This window comes from Falco punctatus, assembly GCF_963210335.1.
Source record: "Falco punctatus genome assembly, chromosome: 17".
Classification (NCBI taxonomy): domain Eukaryota; kingdom Metazoa; phylum Chordata; class Aves; order Falconiformes; family Falconidae; genus Falco; species Falco punctatus.
In genome coordinates this window covers 4,431,727-4,449,554 of record NC_137597.1, presented here as the reverse complement: position 1 = coordinate 4,449,554, position 17,828 = coordinate 4,431,727, and the positions used below count along the sequence as shown (strand labels likewise).

General features: G+C 58.8%; 2 protein-coding genes across 9 annotated transcripts in view; one reads left to right on the top strand and one right to left on the bottom strand.

Annotated features, from left to right (window-relative positions):
• The window catches only part of FOXP4 (forkhead box P4), a 73,244-nt gene that overhangs the window by 23,827 nt on the left and 31,589 nt on the right, over positions 1 to 17,828 (bottom strand). For 7 of the 8 annotated variants that reach the window (XR_013924105.1, XM_080367312.1, XM_080367308.1 and 4 more), the window contains 3 exons: positions 14,065 to 14,154; positions 5,584 to 5,706; positions 3,556 to 3,642 (listed from right to left, as the gene is read on the bottom strand). Coding sequence is in view for 7 of the 8 variants with exons in the window: in XM_080367312.1 (XP_080223438.1) it covers positions 3,556 to 3,642; positions 5,584 to 5,706; positions 14,065 to 14,154 (300 nt within the window). In the remaining variant the exon portion in view is untranslated. The remainder of the gene's footprint in view (positions 1 to 3,555; positions 3,643 to 5,583; positions 5,707 to 14,064; positions 14,155 to 17,828) is intronic. The other variant, XM_080367313.1, reaches the window with a different exon arrangement.
• On the top strand, positions 5,717 to 13,438 carry LOC308054450 (uncharacterized protein). Its single transcript, XM_080367315.1, has 2 exons — positions 5,717 to 9,116; positions 9,296 to 13,438. Exon 2 carries the CDS (start codon positions 11,009 to 11,011, stop codon positions 12,065 to 12,067), a length of 1,059 nt encoding a protein of 352 aa, XP_080223441.1. The 5' UTR covers positions 5,717 to 9,116; positions 9,296 to 11,008; the 3' UTR covers positions 12,068 to 13,438.

Below are 17,828 nucleotides of genomic sequence, written 5' to 3'. Positions count from 1 at the left end.
GGACCAGCCCTGGGAATACAAGTCCTGGTGCCTGGCGGATGCACAAATGCCTGGGCTGAGCCAGAACAAGGATCACTTCTCCCTGGGGAAGCCAACCTGCCAGTCCCCAGGGAGCAACTGCTGCACTGCGGAGCCAATAAACTGCACGGGCTCAAACCCACCCAGCGTGATGGGTGAGGATGCGCACCCACGTGCACACCCACCCACCAGCACCCACCAGCCCAGGGTCTTGCAGTCAAGTCTGCCCTGGAGAAGGCAGGGCGGCCAGAGCCTGACTTTCAGCCCCAACCTTACAGAAAACCTCTTCCCTGCCATCGCTCCGTGCGTTTCACTCGGCTCCTCTCCCCTCACCAAGCCCCAACCTGGCAAACGCCGGCTGAGCCCCTCCCGGAGGGGACCCCCCAGCACTCCTCGGAGAAGCTTGCTCTGTGTTAGGGTCAGATCCTGCCCCCCCCCCTCCAGTCCTGCCTCCCATCCCAGCGCAGGGGCTCGGGGTCCAGAGCTGCGCCTGTGCTCGGCGTACATTAGACGCAGATGACTGGATGCAGCTACTGGGGTAAGAGCCGCCGTCACTTTGATTTATGAGCACATCAGGAGGAGTTTCGGCGTGACACGCAGGACTGACAGGAGCAGTTCATTAAGCTGACACCGAGGTTAGGCAGCAGGCAACCCCCCCCCCCCCCGCGCCAGCCCCCTCCTCTGCCCCACCAGACTCGGGAGAGGGACAACCCACGTCCCCCCCCAGCAGCTTTAGGGGGACAGGGAGATCCACTGGCCTCGCCCCCAGGGGATACTGGGGTCTCTGCACCCGGACGCTGCTTGCAGGAGCGGGGCTTGGAGAGGCAAAGCAGCCAGGGAAAGAGCGGGATGGCAGCCACTGGCTTCGCTGCCTCTTGCCACGAGGGCGAGGGGCTGCCCAGAGCCGTCCCAGCCCTGCGCCGCAGGTCCTTGCTCCCCCCGTGCCCAGGATGCTGCCAGGGGCCGGCGGTTCGCCCTTACACCCTAGCACAGGAAAAGGCTCCAGGAAGGGCTGGGAGCTGCTGCAGCTCAGCCCCATCCCGGCAAGACGCATGGATGCACGGATCGGCCGTCTTCCTCAGCCCCTTCCTCGCACCCCCCGCCGCCACGCAGCTCCTTGCAGACCACGGACACAAAGCATCCCCCCCGCATCCTCTGGGACAGGATGCTGCCGACAGGCGCTTCCGACACGTTTCCATCCTCCGCGCTCCCTCTGTTCCTGTTCTCCCCTTCCCCGCACCCGCCAGGGGACCTCCAGCCACGCCGCTCCTCCTGGGGAGATCTGAGACGCTCCTCCATGGGATGCTGCTACCTGCTCCCGGCACCTTCCTCGGCGCGGTGGCGGTGGTGGTGGTGGCACAAAGCCTTTCCCACCTGCTGATCCTCCTCCGCGCTCGCAGACGAGCCGCTGACTTAACAATTACACCGAGGCGAGTCCTTGAAATCAAGCAGAGGGAAAGCAGAAGGCGCTCGGTTTACAAACCTTGCAGCGGGGCCGTAATTAAATACCGCTGTGGATTTCCATGAAGGAGCCGACGTTGGCCAAGAGTGGCTCTGCAGCGGCATCCCAGACACGCCAGCTATTCCCTGCGCCGTCGGGGGGAAGCAACGGCACCGCCGCTGCCGGCAGGCACACGCCGCTGCCGAACGCATGCTTTATTAATAGCAGCTGCCCAAATTCACGGAATGAAGCTGACCCCACGAAGCCCGGCTAGGGGGTTGGGGAGTGGAAACACTACGATATCCATTCGTGGGGAACCCCTGGCTGGTTTTCCCAGCCATGGGGTGGTGATGCTGCCAGGAGCTGGACACACACCCCTATAGCAGCATCTAATGCCTCTTCCCCCCTGCCAGCCACTCAAGACTTTCTTAGCTGATAAATTTCTCGTCTCCTCTGTACCATTTAATTAAAAGTTAACATGCGCTTTTTGAAACCAGGAGCCCACTAAGCAAGCCCTTTGTTAGAGCTTAATTATATCCCCGTTCGTTGCTGCAATATAACATCACCACGGCCAAGAGGAAAGCCCTTGAGGAAGCTCAGATTTATGCCTCCCCCGTTCCTGGAGCACCAGCAGCTACTCCAGCTCCTGCAGATGGCTCTGATAAAGCCTGACCCCACGCATGCCGCGTAAATACGCCGACAGCCCGCAATGAAAGCCTGGGTCAAAGTCTATTGAAAGCTTGAGTGGGTGCCGGTGTGACCCCGAGCATTCCTGTTCCCCCAGCACCGGCACGTCCTTTGCCATCAAGCCCCCACCCCAATACGTAGCCTGGGCTTATATGCTTTCTTCCCCAAAAGCAAGCTGAATTTTTTAAGTGCTGAGAACTGGTGAGTGTAAATCAACGTGCTGGATTCCACGAGCGGGGACTGCAATGAATGGCCCCAGCACCCATTTCCCTGCTTGCTACTGATGCTCAGCCGGGGACAGGGACCCAATGGCTCAGCTCCATGTCCGTCTGGTGCTGGGAGCCCAAGGAAGGATGCCCGAGGGAGAGGGCAGTGATGCCAGGCATACAACAGCACATGCAACGCAAAATACCCCCCAATGGTACCAAGTGCACCGATCTAGGAAGAGAAAAGGGCAAAAACATGTAAGAAAAAGGAAGGGAGCAGTGCTATCTGCCCGCTGCCCGTCAGGGTCAACCCCCAGCATCCGTGCAACCGGCACATCCCCAAACCCGAGCATTGCTGATAAAGCTACGACGCCTCGGAGTGCATGACTCCGAAAAAGGGCAGCAGAACCTGTTGTGTAAAGGGAGTTACACAAGACTGACGCAATCACACCAGCATAAACAATTCTCCCTCAGCCAACCACCTCCCCAGCAAAGGGCCCATCACTGCCAACCTGGTCACGGGGGTGCTGACAGCATCCCCTACCTGAGCATCTCTCACTGGAAAAGCCCTTCGCCAGCATCACGGCTATTTCATGCAGTGCTTAGGTTTTGTGGAACCACCTTTCCTGGCAGGAAAAGCCTTGGTTTGGGCTCCCACCTGACCAGCCCTGCCTGCCTACTGGCCAGGGTGCTGCCATGCCAGCTCAACCAGGACTGGGCTGCCCGAGCTGTGCTGAGAGCCTGGCAGGGTCAGCGCATCGGGCAAGGGCTGAGCCCAGCCTCGCCTGCCCCCCTCCCACCAGGAGGATTTGGGGAGCCCTTGCTCTGTGCTGGGGGGGCAGCGACCCACCCCTCCTGCTGAGGGTCCAGCGGCTTCGCCAGAGCTGCCAGCCCGCACCCACTGACTTCACCGCTCCTCACACCCACCCCGGAGTTTCTAGATACACCGACAAGGATGCGGTGCCAAGAACGATGTAGCTCGGTGCATGCGCCAGATCGCGGCTAGGGAGGAGGAGGAGGAACTCCCAGCACCCGGACCGGCCACCCTGGCACCCCCCAGGAGCAGGACACCCCGTGTCCATCCCTGCCAGCTCCTAGCCGGCTGCCCTGGGTGCTGGGATCCACACACACCTTGTTTTGTGCTGGTCCCCCTTTTATTTGCTGCCAGATCTGATGGCCCAGAACCCATCTGCATGAGCTCACCTCTTTGGGTTGCTGCTTTCCGGCTTGCTGCTGTGTCAATAGCTGCAGGTGAAGCTGCTCCTGTTGCTTCTTGTAGTATTCCTGCAACTGGGAGGGAGGGAGGGACGGGAGGGGAGAGAGCAGCCTAGATTAGCAGCAGAAACACCTCGTTTGCATCTCCCTGCCTGGCGCTATCCCGTGCCCAGCGCTGGGCTTTGCCACAGCCATGCCAGCTCCTGGCACCGCGCCGTCAGGGCAGGCTCTTGGCTGTGGGTGAAGAGGAAAAGCACCCGCCGAAGGAGTCACGGCTGCAGAAGAAACCTTGAGCACACGCTCCTAAGGGCTCTGGATCTTCACAGCAAGCGAAAGCCCCAAACACCCCCGATGCCAAACCTGCTGCTCGTCTTAATGCCAACCGGCTGCCCTGGCTTTCTGCCACCGGCTGGTCCAGGTCCGCCTTGCCCGGCCCCGGGGAGGAGAGCCACAACCCCCCCCCCCAGCTCACTAAATTCTCTGTATCCTGGGGATTTTGTGGCTGTGCTGAGGGGGGATTTTGTTTGATGTGAAGATCTGGAACGCCAGGAGATGGGTGAACCCCTTTAAAGAAGCGAGCCCAGGCACTCTGGCACATAATGCGATGTTTCAGCGGTGCAGAAACCCCACTTTCAGTACGGTGGGACCCCAAAACACCCCTGGGAAGTATTGTGAGAGCCGGTGGGCTCCCAGTTGGGAAGGGGCAAGGATCAGCCACAGCTCCTGGTCTGACCGGTGCAACCGTGTGAGTACCAGGGGCTCAGACCTGCATCCCCCCCTCACGAGCACCATGGACAAGTGCAGGCAACCCAGCTTCTCACCGGAGGAGCCCTTTGGTGGGCCAGTAAAAGACAGAAAAACACCCCCAGCACCACCATGAGCCACTGGAGAGGGTCCCTGCCTGCAGGAGCCAGCCCCACGACCTGCTGGAGTTGATGCCAGCTCTCGCCCCGGCCCCTAAAATAAACTGTCGGTGATGGATTTGCTGCGCAGGAGGGGAGCAGAGGCACGGGGAGGTCAGCGAGACCCAGCAGCCCCCTCCCACCCAGCCCGTACCCCCGCACAGGGGCAACGGCAGCGGCTCAGGAATGCCCCTTTGGATGCCGGGAAGCCTTTATCAGCTCGGGGCTGACAGCGCTGACAGCAGCAACTTTGCTTTTTCTGTCGGCAAACAGGTTTGGAAAGCCTGGGTGTTTACCCGCAAGCCAGTCAAAGCCAGGTCTCTGCAGCATGGTCGAGCGCGGCTGCAGGAACATTGGGTCAGGGGTGAGAGGTGTGATGTTTGGTTTTCTTCTGGTGGAGAATGCGAGCTATTCCGGCCTGGGTTGTTTAATTTGCAGTCAAACGTGTTTCTTTATCCGGCTCCAAAGAGGCTTGTGGAAGGACCCACCCAGGGTAGTGTTTACCCTTTGTTCTTTCCCTGGGGCCAATCTTGAATCCTTATCAGCCTGTTTGGAGTAAACAGGTACGGAGGCAGGAGGAAGGGCGTGGAGGATGCTTGTGGCATTTCTCCTTCTCTCCCTCCCGCAGGCAGGAGGTGTTTACCCAAGCAGACCTGTTTTGTTTTGGAGCTGAGGTTTGTTTTTTTCTCTTCTCCTCCTTTTTCTTCCCTTCCCATTCATTTTACATTTGACAGAGCGCTCCGGAAAAGCCGAGTGGGGCCGTGAGAAACAAACCCATGCACTCAGGTCTGGAGCCGGACCCAGGCTCCTGCCCCAAAGCCCTGGCCATGGGGGTTCCATGTGGGGTCGGTGGAGCCAGGATCATCCACCCTGTCCCCAGCTGTCCCCAAGAGCTGGGCAGCCCCAAGCCTGCACTGTTAGCACCTGCGGCTCTTTTCATCCCTTGGTGCTGGACACACTGGGAATCCCCGAGGAAATATGTGGGGAACGCAGGAGCCCCGGGAGGAAAGGACCAATTTGTCTGCCCTCAATAAGCTCCAGCATCCACGGACACCTGTGAGAAGTGGCTCGGCCAGATCCAGCCCACGCACAGCCAGCCCAGCACCGGCGTTACCTGTTGCAGCATTATCGCCTGCTGCTGCTGCAGGAGGGCCTGGAGCTGGGGCGGCGAGAGGATCTGCTGCATTTGCTGTGGGGTGATCATCTGCGGGGACATCATGGCCACGGACACGGGGACCTGCGGAGAGCGAGGACACGTCACCACTCCCAATTCCAGCCCTGGAAAACCCTTCCCAAATACCAACAGCCTGCGAGTGCCCCCCACCCCCAGGCTCTCCCGGGGCATCCTCCGTGTCCCCTCATCCCTGCATCACCTTGGGGGGAAGCCCTTGGCCACCAGTCTGTCCTGGCATGCCAAAGCCAGCACTGGGGACATGGCGATGGCAGGGAGATGCCCTGTGGTGCAGCTGGCACCAGGGTGAAGCTTCCTACGCCACCAGCTGGCCCCCCCCCCCCCCCCCCCCCCATGAGGGCAGGATGCTCTCTGCCCGCAGGGTCTTCTTTTAACGAAATTTAGCCGGGGGAATCAGGCAGCAAGAGGAGGCAGCAGCACATGGGCAGTCAGCTCCAAACCACAGCTCCCTCCCCTCCTGCGAGCACGGGAAAGGCGCCGGGCACCGCTCCCTTCCTTGGGGTCCCGGAGGATGCAGGGAGGAGGGAAACGCCAAGGGAAGTGGGGAAGATACCGATCACCCAAATAATTTTGCAAAGCAGCGCACGGAGGAAGAGGTTACCAGGTTTTCCACAGACACATCAAAGCTTTACCTCCAGTTGACACCAGTAACTCACCTAATTACCGTGCCAAGTGGAGGGAGGGCTAAGAAAACCTGCCAACCCCCTGCCTTTGGTTATCATAACATGGGTCCACACCCCCGCGGCAAAGCGCCGGAGAAGGTGTTGGTGATGGAACCCAGCTCCGCTGGTTCTCCCAGGTGGAGCGACGCTGCCTTCCCAACCACAGCCGTCCAGTGCTGCCCGGTCCCAGCCCTCCGCTGATCCCACCAGCCCAAAGCCCATCCCAAGGCTCTGGGCAGGGTTAGGACTCTGCTGTAATCCAATAACCCTTCCCAGATGCTCCCTTTTCCTAGGAAAGCAGATGGTTGCTGCTGGCCGGGAGCAGGAGAGCGGGTGAGCCAGCAGCAGCCTCGGGGTCTTTGAGGGGACCCCAGGAGGAGGCGACTCCTCGGCACGTGGGATGCGGCAGAGCCCCACCAGGCTGCCGGCGCAAGCCAAGGACCCCGGTTTGATCCAAAGTAGATGACTTCTCACGCCAGGGTCTCAGGAGCTCACAGACCAAGTGACAGAGAAACAAAGCAACCGGCTTCAGATCACCCAGACAACTCTAAATGAGAACCCAGGACCCGCCAGTCCCCCCTGCTCAGGACCCCAGTGATGCCCAGACTCCCCAGTCTGGACCTGCTGCCCACCCTGGGGGCTGCCTCCCCTCTCCAGCCACCCCAGTGGGACACAGAGTGGGGCTGGGACCCCGGGGGCAGCCCCACGCAGTCCCGTCCCGTCCCCCCTCCCCGTCCATGGTGGGCAGCAGGCCGGGCTGGAGCACGCTGACCTTCAAGGGAGATTGCGAAGGCTTATCTATTTACTCAGGCATTTTGCTGGAGGGAGGCGTTGCAAGTGGGCTGAGTTTCATTTGTCCCCGGCATTCCCCCCCCCCCCCCCCCAGCCGCCTTCGTGTCAGAGTTATTAATTAATTGCTGCGTGCTCACACCCAAGGGCTGGGGCGTCTCCGACTGCCCTGGCTCGGCTGGCGGTGGAGGGCTCGGGATGCAGGAGCATCCCCAGCAATGAGCTGCAACGCCCTGCGAGGGCTCTGGCACCTGTGGGAGAGCTGGGAGAACCCCCAGCATCCCCCCACCCCCCCGCCAGCACCAGGGAAGAGCTGCTGTTTCGGCAGACAGGTGCTGGCAGCCAGCTGTGCAAAGCCCTCGGTGAACATCTGGGAAGGAGGGAAGCTCGCGAGGACGGCAAGACGAGTGCGAGCAGGGTGCGCGCCCGCTCGCTGGGAGCTAAGCATCCTGCTAATTTCCCTTTGCCAATTCATCAGCTGGCAACGTGCTTGGAATGAGAGCCCCTAATTAATTGCTCATCCGCATCCCCCATCCGGGCGGCCTCCCCGCCCCCACCGCCGCTGTGCGGCCTCTCGTACACGTTTGCTGGCATTTTCAAATCGGAGGCATCCTAATTACCGGAGAGTTATAACACCTTCCATTTCTCGCCCAGCGGACTGACACCCTGTCAAGAGCAAAGAGAATTGCCAGAGGTTTTGACAACACTAATTGCCCCTATAATCTAAAAACACAAAGGAGAGGCGATTAGTCGAGAGGGCCCCAGCTCTCGATCCGACACGAGGTTTTCACAATGTTACAAGAAAACAAAAGTGACGCTTTTTAGAGTTTGATGGCTGCTAACAAAAGCAGAATTATATTTTCATACAACCTTTGTCTGCATTAAACGGCTTTTTCTTCCGTGCTGGGATGCAGAGCTGACACGGGGAAATGGCGTCGGCTTCGCCAGGGGGTGAGGTGCAAACGGGGCAAACTGGTGCTGGCTCCTGCAAGGAGCATCAAGGCTCCACCACCTTCCCGAGCCCTGACAGATGCTGAAGCCACAGGAATAATTCCCCTCCCCCCCCCCCCAGCGTGCAAAACATCCCCCTGCTGGCTAAGGTTTCCAGGGAGGGCAGGAACTTTTGTTCGCAAAAGGAGAAATTCCCATTTACAGCAAGTTTTGCTCTCACCGTGGCCATCCATCACCTGCCGGTGCTGGGAGCCTGGACCTCAGCGCAGGGCAGCAAACCGTGGTGCTGCGCTTTTCTGCCCCGAGCTCCGGTGCCAGCCCCCGCCGCCTCTGTTGGGGACGGTGACAGCTGCTGCCCCAGCAAAACGAGATGGGGATGGCAACGTCCACCCCTGGTCTGGCCGAGAGCCCCACTGGGGTCTGATCTGCTAACGGGGAGGGGGACAGCACAGTGCAGCCCCTTCCCCTGCAGCCCGGTGACCGCCGGCGTGTAAGCTTCCCGGTGGCAGGGGATGAGGCCAGCCCGGCACCTCTGGATAACGGGGGTCTTATGGCAACAGCTGCCTAAAAGCTGGGATCCAGGCGGTCACAACAGCCAGTGACACAAGCGAGAGCCAGCGGGCGCTGAGCAGAGGGGCGCAGGGTGTCTGGGGTGTGCCCAGCTGCCTCCTCTCCATCCCACCCTCCCCGGGCACCGGAGTGGCCGGGGACCATCCTCGCCCGCAGCGGTTGCACCGCACCCAGCATCCCTCGGGATGCAGGTCCCCGCAGGCAGCCCCGCAGCAGCGGCTGGTCCCCGGCCGCCGTGTCACGAGCTGGCATCTGCCAGACACCGAGTCAGGAAGGGTTTGACTCACTCCTTGGCCGGCTGCCACGCCGCAAAACTGCTTACTAACAGCTCCGGCTGCCTCCCAGAAAGCCCCGGCGCTGCGGCTCCGAGCGGCGAGCGGGATCTCGAGGGGGTGGTTTTCCAGGCGGTCCTGGTTGTAATCCCTCCGTGCCAGAGGATGAGGTGGATGCAGATCATCAGGCAGCGGGTGGAAAATGAGACAGGTATTACAGAGGAAACTCGGCGCTCAGCGTTAAGCGTGGAGCAACTCCTGCCAAAGCCGGCGGAACGAAACAGGATTTGGCCGGGTGTAACGCAGCAGGATGGGGGAATGATGCTTTTATTTAAATTTTTCTGAGAATACTTTTTTTTTTTTTTTTTTTTTTTTTTTTACAGGAAGCAGATTGCAACTCCCAGCCACGAGGCAGAGCGGGGAAAGCCACAGCCCGACGGCCGGTGTTGGCTCTCAGCGCTGCGGGGCTGCCATCAGAGGGACAGCCGCCCTCCTGACCCCTGGGACAGCTGGCTTGGCACAGCACAAAGAGCCGGGACATCCCCCATCAGCCCGGGAGTGTGTGAGCAAGCCTGCGGTTTGCTCAGCCTCCAAGCATCCCTGCACCGACCTTCACCTCCCAGCCACGCCGTCACCCACGTCGGGAGGCTGCCGCAGAAGCCACCGTGTCCCCGGGGAGCCGGGGGCAGCACGCCACCCCCGCTACGGGAAAGAGCATCTCCAGGTCCACACCTAAAACCACACATCCAAGCTCCCACGCCAGGGCAGGCACAGCCCAGACCTTGTCCCCCTCAGTCCCTGCGGACCCGGGGTGGGGGGCTCTGGGGATGAGCAACCCACTCCCTGTGGTGGGTGCACACCAGCTACCTGGGGTGTTCGGTGCTCCCCACCGAGCCCACAGCACTGCACATCCTGGCCTCTGATCTAATCGCAGGTTTTAACTCCCAATTAGAAACAACAGCAAACGTGTTTGTGCCGTTTCATTTTTTTGTTTGTTGTTGTTATTATTTTTTTTTTAAAAAACACCCTTTTCAAATCCAAAACCAACAGAAACAAACCAAAGAGGTCGGCGAGAGAGGCTGGGAGCCGGGAACAGAAGTGGGGAAACAACCACCACCAAGAGCAGCTTGAAGTCTGCTGTTTGTGGGGGCAGGGGATGAGCAACACCCCCCTCCAGAGCACCCACTTCTCGCTGCCAGAGCTGGAGAAGAGCAAACCTCTCACTCCGAGCCCAGCCAAAGCACGCAGGCACATCCACACATCCCCTCCTGCGCGCAGCATCCCCGGGCGAGCTGCGAGATTCAGCTGGCTCAGACCATCTGCAAGAGCTTCCAGCGCCTGGGGCCAGGCAGTGATGCCGCTCGCGTCGCCGCCGTCACCCCAGCCATCCTTTCTGTACCCTGACGGATGGCACAGGGCCACCCAAACACTTCTCCACCCTGCCTCTGCTCGCACTGCGCTGCGTCTAGACCCTACCAAGGTGGGACAGAGACCCAAATCTACCAAGGGTCAGAGGAGAAAGCAAACCCAGGTCCGCAAAGGAGCTCCAGCTCCATGTGCCAGGCTGGAGTCTGAGGCCGCAGGGTTACCTGACGGACACTTTGAACAGCCCTAGCACCAAAGGATTAATTGCCTTGGGGCGACAGGAGGAGGGCAGCAGAGCATGGCGAGCAGGTGAGGGGGCACCACTGTAGCTGCATGGAGAACCACCAGCCTCTGATGCTCAGCTGCACGCGACGGAAAGGAAGAATCAATCCCCTGCGTGTTCAACCCAACATGCATCCTCGTTAGCACGGCGTGCCCCACCGGGGGGGGCACTAATCGCACGTAGCTGGGCTGTGAGCCACTGGAAGTTGAAAGGGAGCTGGCTGGGGGATGCTGGTGGTGACGGTGCACCGGAGCCTTGCAGCCTGGCAGCCCCTTCCTTGGCTCGCAGTGAGCTGCTGCCCCCGAGCATCACCCAGGCAGGGTCCCCGGGGGGCCACCTCTCCTCCAAGGGCACGTCATGCTGATGAATCCACAGGGACTGAAGCAACTCCTTTGCTCCCCTGTTAATCCAAACTGCTGCTGCTGCGGTCATAGCATCAGGGACAGCGGAGCGGGATGGAGGGGGTGGCAGGGGCTCCGGGCTGGCAGAGCCAGGGGCTCCGGGGAGGAGGAGGGGGAGCAGGGATGAATGGCAACTGCTGCAAGTTCAAATGGAAAAATCTAGTGCTGTGCGAGCCGAGACGGACGGGCTGCTGTATTTTTTCCTGGAGAGGGAACGCAGAAGGGCTGGTATTGATCTGTCTTCATTACCCATTTCACTCAAGTTTCAAATCAACAAAATACACTTTTCCACTCTGCTGCCCTCCCTGCTGCAGCAGACAAAAGAAAAGCAATTTCCCGCAGTTTGCTCCAAACTCCTCTCCCCTTCCTCAGCGCCCTTCAGCCCCTCTCCCATTTCAGAGGCTCTTTAACCTCAGCAAGTTGCTCCTGTCGGAGGCTGGGAGACCCCTGGCTCCAGGGGCCAAGCTGGGGAAGGGACCCCAAAGAGGGCACTCTGTGATTCAGTGGTGCCTCCGAGCCAGAAACACCCCAGCACCGAAAACACGGGGCGCTGCCTTTCCAAACGTGCTCCAGCACCTCGTACCATGGGCTTTTACCAGACACCGGCAGCATCTCCCCGTGCCAACAAGATCCCGGGGAGGGGGGAACCACTGCTCCCACCCAGCCTTGCACAAGAGCAGAGCACCCTGCGGACCAGCTGCAGCAAAACTCCTCAAATGCAACACTTTGTCGGCATCTGCCAAGTTTCTAAGAGTTTTCAAGTTGCAAAGAAATAAAACCATTTTAAAATGTTTCAGGGGGTGGGTTGTTTTGGCAGGTTTTTTAGATGCAGCTGTACTTTTGAGTGTCAGCTGTGAGGCTTTCCACACATACCTCCAGGCATCTGGGGCGAGAGAGGGTTCATACTCAAAAAAAAAAAAAAAAAAAAAAAGAAAAAAAAGAAAAAGAAAAAACCAACCCGAGATCCCTTTTAAGCCCAGCAACTCCTTGTTTTTAAGAGCACGCTGCTGCCGACTGACATTAATATTCCCGCTGACTTGGTGCCCCATAATCGTTCCGTCCCCATCAGCAAGGTGGCATGGGGTGCTCGCTGCAAACACAAGGGCATGGTGATGGTGAGCACGGGGAATCCGCAGCGGTGCTGGGTGCTGGCTCCTGCTCTCTCTGCCCGACGCTGCGAACCCTCCTGCTCGCTTCATCCAAAATACCCACGCGGTGTGGAAACCCAGCCCCCCAGCTGTGGGGTCTGCGGGGCAGCAAAGCCCGCGGGGGCCCCGGTTGGCACACCCAGGGCACCCCGGTCCCCAAATGCTGCAGTGAACCCCCCAGTCCTGCCACCCTCCCTGCTCCCTGCCCAGCCAGGGGCTGCGGCACTGGGATCCAGCCTTCCTCCTCCTCCTCCCGCCGTCCTGGCCAGTCTCACCCACACCACTCTGCCGTTAGATAAACTTCCTTTCAAAGGAGTCTGCTTAATCCTCTATCTCCCCTCGGTCAGATCCCGCTCCAGCTGCCGGCCCGGCCGGAGGGGGAGGAAGAGGCCGGTCGCTGCTGAGTTATGAGCTATTTCTGACTCACGTCTACAACTTTCACAAGTCCTTTTGCAACACCAACAGGGAGGAGGGGAGAGGAAGGCAGATCCAGCTCACTCTGGCAAAGCCGCTGGCCAGATGGGCAGGGAGGGGAGGCGAGGGGAAGCTGGGGAGAAGGGGAGAACGGGATGCTAAGCGAGCGGAGAAGGGGAGAACGGGATGCTAAGCGAGCGGCGAGCCAGCGAAGCACGCGTGCATCGCAGCCGAGGGACAGGCAGAGGAAGAAGTGCAGGCAGGAGTGCAGGCAGGAGCTCCGCAGGGACACGCACCCACGGAGGGGAGCGAGGCGCCGGTTACCGGAATCTGACTTCACCCTCGCTGCCTTTGTCCTTTGCAGACATTTTCCATGCAGTGACTGCATTTCCTTCCTGCAAGCACCGCTGGAAAAAGCCGCCTGTTTGTGCCGCAGAAGCCCTGACTAATTCCTGCTTCTCATACCCAGCTGCCGCTTCCCAACTCGGAGGGGCTCCAGGCTCCCCCGGCCCCTGCCAGCCCACCCTGGGCCTGGCAGCACTGGGACTGGCAGCACTGGGACTGGGACCTGCTGGTGCCACTCGCTGCCGGCTGAGGTTCAGCCATGCCCTGGCTCGCCAAGCCGGGAGAGGAGCCGGGAATTGCCCATCCCAGCCCTGGCTCTCGCCGCCCTCCCGCTGCCGTGCTGGCTCAGCCTGGCATAGGCAGGACCTCCAGCTCTGAGAGCGTTTGTGCTAATTACTTTCCTTTGTTAATTAAACCCACGTGGCTCTAATAAGGTAACCTGCTGTTCTCCGATAAATTTAATTAGCCTGAAGGGACGGCCCCTCCGCACAGCTATTTAAATTGTCACTTCCCATCGCTTGGGCTTTGCTTCTTTCTGCCTCGCCCTCTCTCCGGGATCACACCCTCTTCTGCCCCTTTCCTTTGGCAGAGGAGGGCAGCAGGGGAGAACAGGGGAGATCCTCAATCTCCTATGGGAACAGGATGCCACCCGAGGGTGCTGCGCCCACCCAAAGCCCCCTTTTCCTGCCAGTGCCACAAAGACCCCATCCCAGATGGGCCTGTGTCCCATGCCAGTGGCTGTCCCACACCAGAGGACTTGCCTTGGCTCCAGCCCCAAAGGACTGTCCCTTGTCCAGACCTTGCACCCTGCTCACAGCACCTGGCATCAATGCTGGGGTGCCCCGATCCTGGGAAACTCTGCACCTCCCCATCGGAAACGCTGTCCCAACGTATGGTGGCACACGGTGACCTTCTCTCCCTGGTCCTTACCCTGCCTGGAGCCAGCCCTTCCCTTGCATCGCCCTTTCCCACCATCAGCACACGCTGGGGACCAACCCCCCACCCCCCCAAAAAAATAACCCTAAGAAATTTCTGGAGGTTTACAGGGGATTTCCCTCTTCGAGGGCTCCTGGTGTGCTCTAGCCACCCCAGAGATGGGGACGATGGGTGTTTGCACGTGCGCTTGCCCACAGCGTTAAGTTTGCAGCCGAGCCCTTCCTGAATAGGGAGGGATGGGGGGACACAGATGTCCTGGGGGCTCACCTGCACCGCTGGCTGCTTGCCCTCATTGCTGCTGGGGGAGCTCAGCCCCGTGGCCTGCTGCAGCAGGAACTGGCGTGCCACCTGGAGAGCCTGCAAAAGAGACACAGCGGGGTGGGCAGGAGGAAGGATGCCTTCTTCCTCCTCCCTCCTCCGGGCACGCTCCCCCTCCAGGTCCCCAGAGCAGCGCCCAGACGCGGGGCCGGCCGGACTGGTTCTCCGCAGGTTTGATTCATGGGGTGCAAGTGATGCACGAGGAGGGCACGACCCCCCCGACGCTCCCTCCTGCCACACCAGTACGACCAGTATATCCCAGCTGCTGTCCCTACCCTGTGGAGCCACAGAAGGCCATGGGGACAATCCGATCCTCTTCCAAAAACCCCCTGCCCCATCTTCAGCGAGTCACCAGGTCCCGCATCCTTGTGCCTCCAGCAGATTCTCACGCGCATCATCCGCAGCCTCCCCAAGTCCCAGCCCCGGCACAACCAGCACCTGATGGATTTATCCCACCCTTGCAGAGCCACCACTACCTTCCCGCTGCAGCTGACAACCTGTGTGTCAAAAGCGACTGTATATAGTTAATTTTACATCTGACTGTCAGGCTGGAGCAGCAAAAAGTCCCAGTCACCGCCCAGAGTGCAGGATTACACCCTGAATTAATAATCCACGAACACATCCACACGGAGTTTATGGTGACGCAGGAGTTTTCAGCAACTCGCACAAGTGACCAAGACAAAACCTGCTTATTTTTATGGGTGTTTGCCTAGAAAGAGCTACAGGTTTCCTTAACTTGTTTGCAGGGATGAAGGTGTCTCATTAGGGAGTTGCCCAACAGGCAAAAGAGGGAGAAGTCAATGTAAATAGATAAAAAACACTTGTGGAAACACACGCCGGCACAAACAACCATGAGCGAGCCACGCACGGCAGCGCTGGCAGTCGAAGAAAGTAGGTGAAATTAAGGAAAATCCTGCGAAGAGACAAGGAGGAGAGAGGAGCAAGTGCGAACCGGCAGAAGTCACAGGTGAGCACGGCCGAGGGTGAGCACCAGCGTGTGCCAGCCGGGAAAAGGCGCTTCATTCAGGAGCTGAGCACCAGAAGAGGGAATAAAGCTCTAAGGAAAACAACCCGGTGGTACCCGCTGCTGCTCCCAGACCTGCTTCCTCATACGCTCCTTATTTTTGCTTTTAAAGAATTTTTTTTTTTCTTTTTCTTTTTTTTTTTTTTTGGGGGGGGGTGTCCGTTTCTGAACAACCAAGGCATTGTAGCCCTGCCTGCAGGACAGGTTTGCATTAGAGCCCGGCACGGGGTCAGAGCCCGGCTCGGCGGTGCCACACGGGTTCCCCCGGCTGTCATCGCCCCGGCCGTAAATCACCGTCCCGGCTTCCAGCAGGCAGCTGTGCCCCCCGAGAAAGGGCTGCTTGTTAATTCTCTGTGTTTCCAGCTATAAAGAAGAAAGCCCCCAGCCCGTGCACCGCCTCTCCGTCCCTCCCTGCCAAAATCCACGTGCAACCCGGAGCAGCACTGCCCGTGGCTCCGCTCGCCTGTTTACTTCACCCCTAACTAAACCAAGGAGCACCCACCGCACCCTTCAATGGAGCACCCATACAGACCCACTACCTGCATTTCAGGCCCCCTTTCACACCCCTCTGCTAGAGGTTGCTTGGGAAGAGGGTACACAACAGATGTAAAGCAAAGGATGTCCGAGTTGTGCCATATTTTTTTTTTTTTGTTCGTGGATAAATCCATCCGACCCACTCCTTGCACATGGACAGGCGTCAGAAGTGCACCTGCGCAATGAGACGTAATTTTAAAGTTGCTGCTGAACCTGGAAGCTGCGAGCAGAGGGTTTCGCAGATGCAACCTTACTTATTTTATTAAAACCCATCACAATTTCAGCGCAAGGAACCCAAACCCAACAACTGTGCTCCAGACGCGGCGCAGGGCACCCCCTGCCCTGCCTGGCTGTGTTTGTCTCCACGTGTATGAACCAAATAGCCTCGAGAAAGCCAAAAGCCCAGGAGTTTCAAAAGCAGACAGGACCCTAACGTCACGCTCCTACCATGAACTGCACCCCAGGGTGCACCCAGGAGCCCGGCGTGCCCAGCGTGGGCGCAGCCAGAGCTGCCCCGTGCCCACCGCCTCTTCCCGAGCATCCCTGGCCGGCTGCTGGGAATGAACAAAAACCGCACGCCCACAAACTTGCAAACTCACTTTATCCAAATCATTAAAAACATAAAATCCTTGAGGACAAACATGGCAATTTGCTGCCGGGAATGGCACGAGCCCGCGGTCCAACTCCCGGCGCCGATGCAGCCTCAGCGCAAGGCACGTTTCTCCACGGGCATGTTATTTCCCTGTTATTAACAGTAATAGATGTGCATCGGTAATGTGAACACAAAAACCATGTGACAGTTATGACAGCTCAAGGTCTGATATTTTAATTACTTTTTGAAATGAAAACAGTAATTCCCGTTAAAAGCCAAGGGTGGAGGAATTCAATCGACGGCTGCTCAGCACCAGCACGCAGCAGGGCTGGCAGGTCCAAGGCACCTACCCAAGGATGGGTGCTGGACCACTGGCTGCATCCCGTGCGTATACCAGCTGCCTCAGCTTTATCTATTTTTCTGGGTGTCCGTTTGACAGAGGTTTGTATGGATCTGCTTTCTCCACCCCGTGTTTGTAAGCACCATCTCAGAGGTGATCGGTGAGGCAAATCCCTGCCCCAGCCCAACAAAAATCAGCGCAGCAGGTATGGAAAATGCAACAAAGAGAGGAAAACAGAAGAGACGCAACGCCAGCACTCAGGAAAAGTACTAGGCAGGACTTCTCCCAGAATCTCTCTTTCTAAACCCAAATCCTGGCTGGCCTGTGGGTGCCACCGAGCCCCCAGCACCCGGCTGGCTCAGCCCTGCCGCTGGCTGCCCACCCCGCGCCGCCTCTCAGGGGGGAATTTAATTCACTCCCTGCTGGCTCTCTCACTTTGTTGTGCTCTGAAGCACGAAATTACAAGATTTACAGGGGAAAAAAAAAAAAATATGACATGGCCTTACAATTGCACACAGGGGCCTCTCTGCCAGTGTCCCAGAGCTGCCCCCTCCCTCCTTCCCCACCACTCGGCAGCGATTTCTCCACTTCAGCCCAAGTTCAGCTCAGCCTGCAAACGAAGGATGCTCTGGCTGGCAGCACCTGGCTCCGCAAACCTGTTGCACAGCTGGAGGAGCCCCGAGAACTGGGTGTTGGGATGCAGAGCCCTGCATTACCTGCATCTGCTACCCCCAGGGCAGAAGGACCAGCCCAGCTGCCCGTGGGATAAAGCCTTTCCCACGGGATGAGTGAGGAAGGTGCTGCCCACAACTTCTTAGAGCTGAGGAGATGTGAAAGCAGAAGGAAAAAGCCTCCCCTGAAGGAGCGGATGGGCTTCCACCTCCTGGCTCTGTGAACCAGAGGAAAACTGATTTCTTTTAAAAATTGTATCCTGCTGCATGGTGTTATTCAAGAGTCATTAGCACGTTACCCGTAATTAGGAACGAATGGGTTGTGTCAAATTCATCATGCTCCTGGATGGCTCCCTTTGATCAGCAAATTATCCCATAAAAAAAGTTCGCGGTGGCTCAGACACTTTTACATCAGGAGCTGATGCTGTGTGGCTCTGCCCTCCCCAAGAGCAGCAGCAGCAGCATGGTGCTGGGCTGAGGAAGAGGAGGGTGACCCCGACTTTGCCGGGGGTGGCCCATAGCCACGGGCACGTAACACACCAGATTTTGGCA

What these genes read in the sequence shown, in the direction of transcription:
- LOC308054450 (XM_080367315.1), top strand. Translation starts at nt 11,009, where the DNA reads ATGGAGGGGGTGGCAGGGGCTCCGGGCTGGCAGAGCCAGGGGCTCCGG.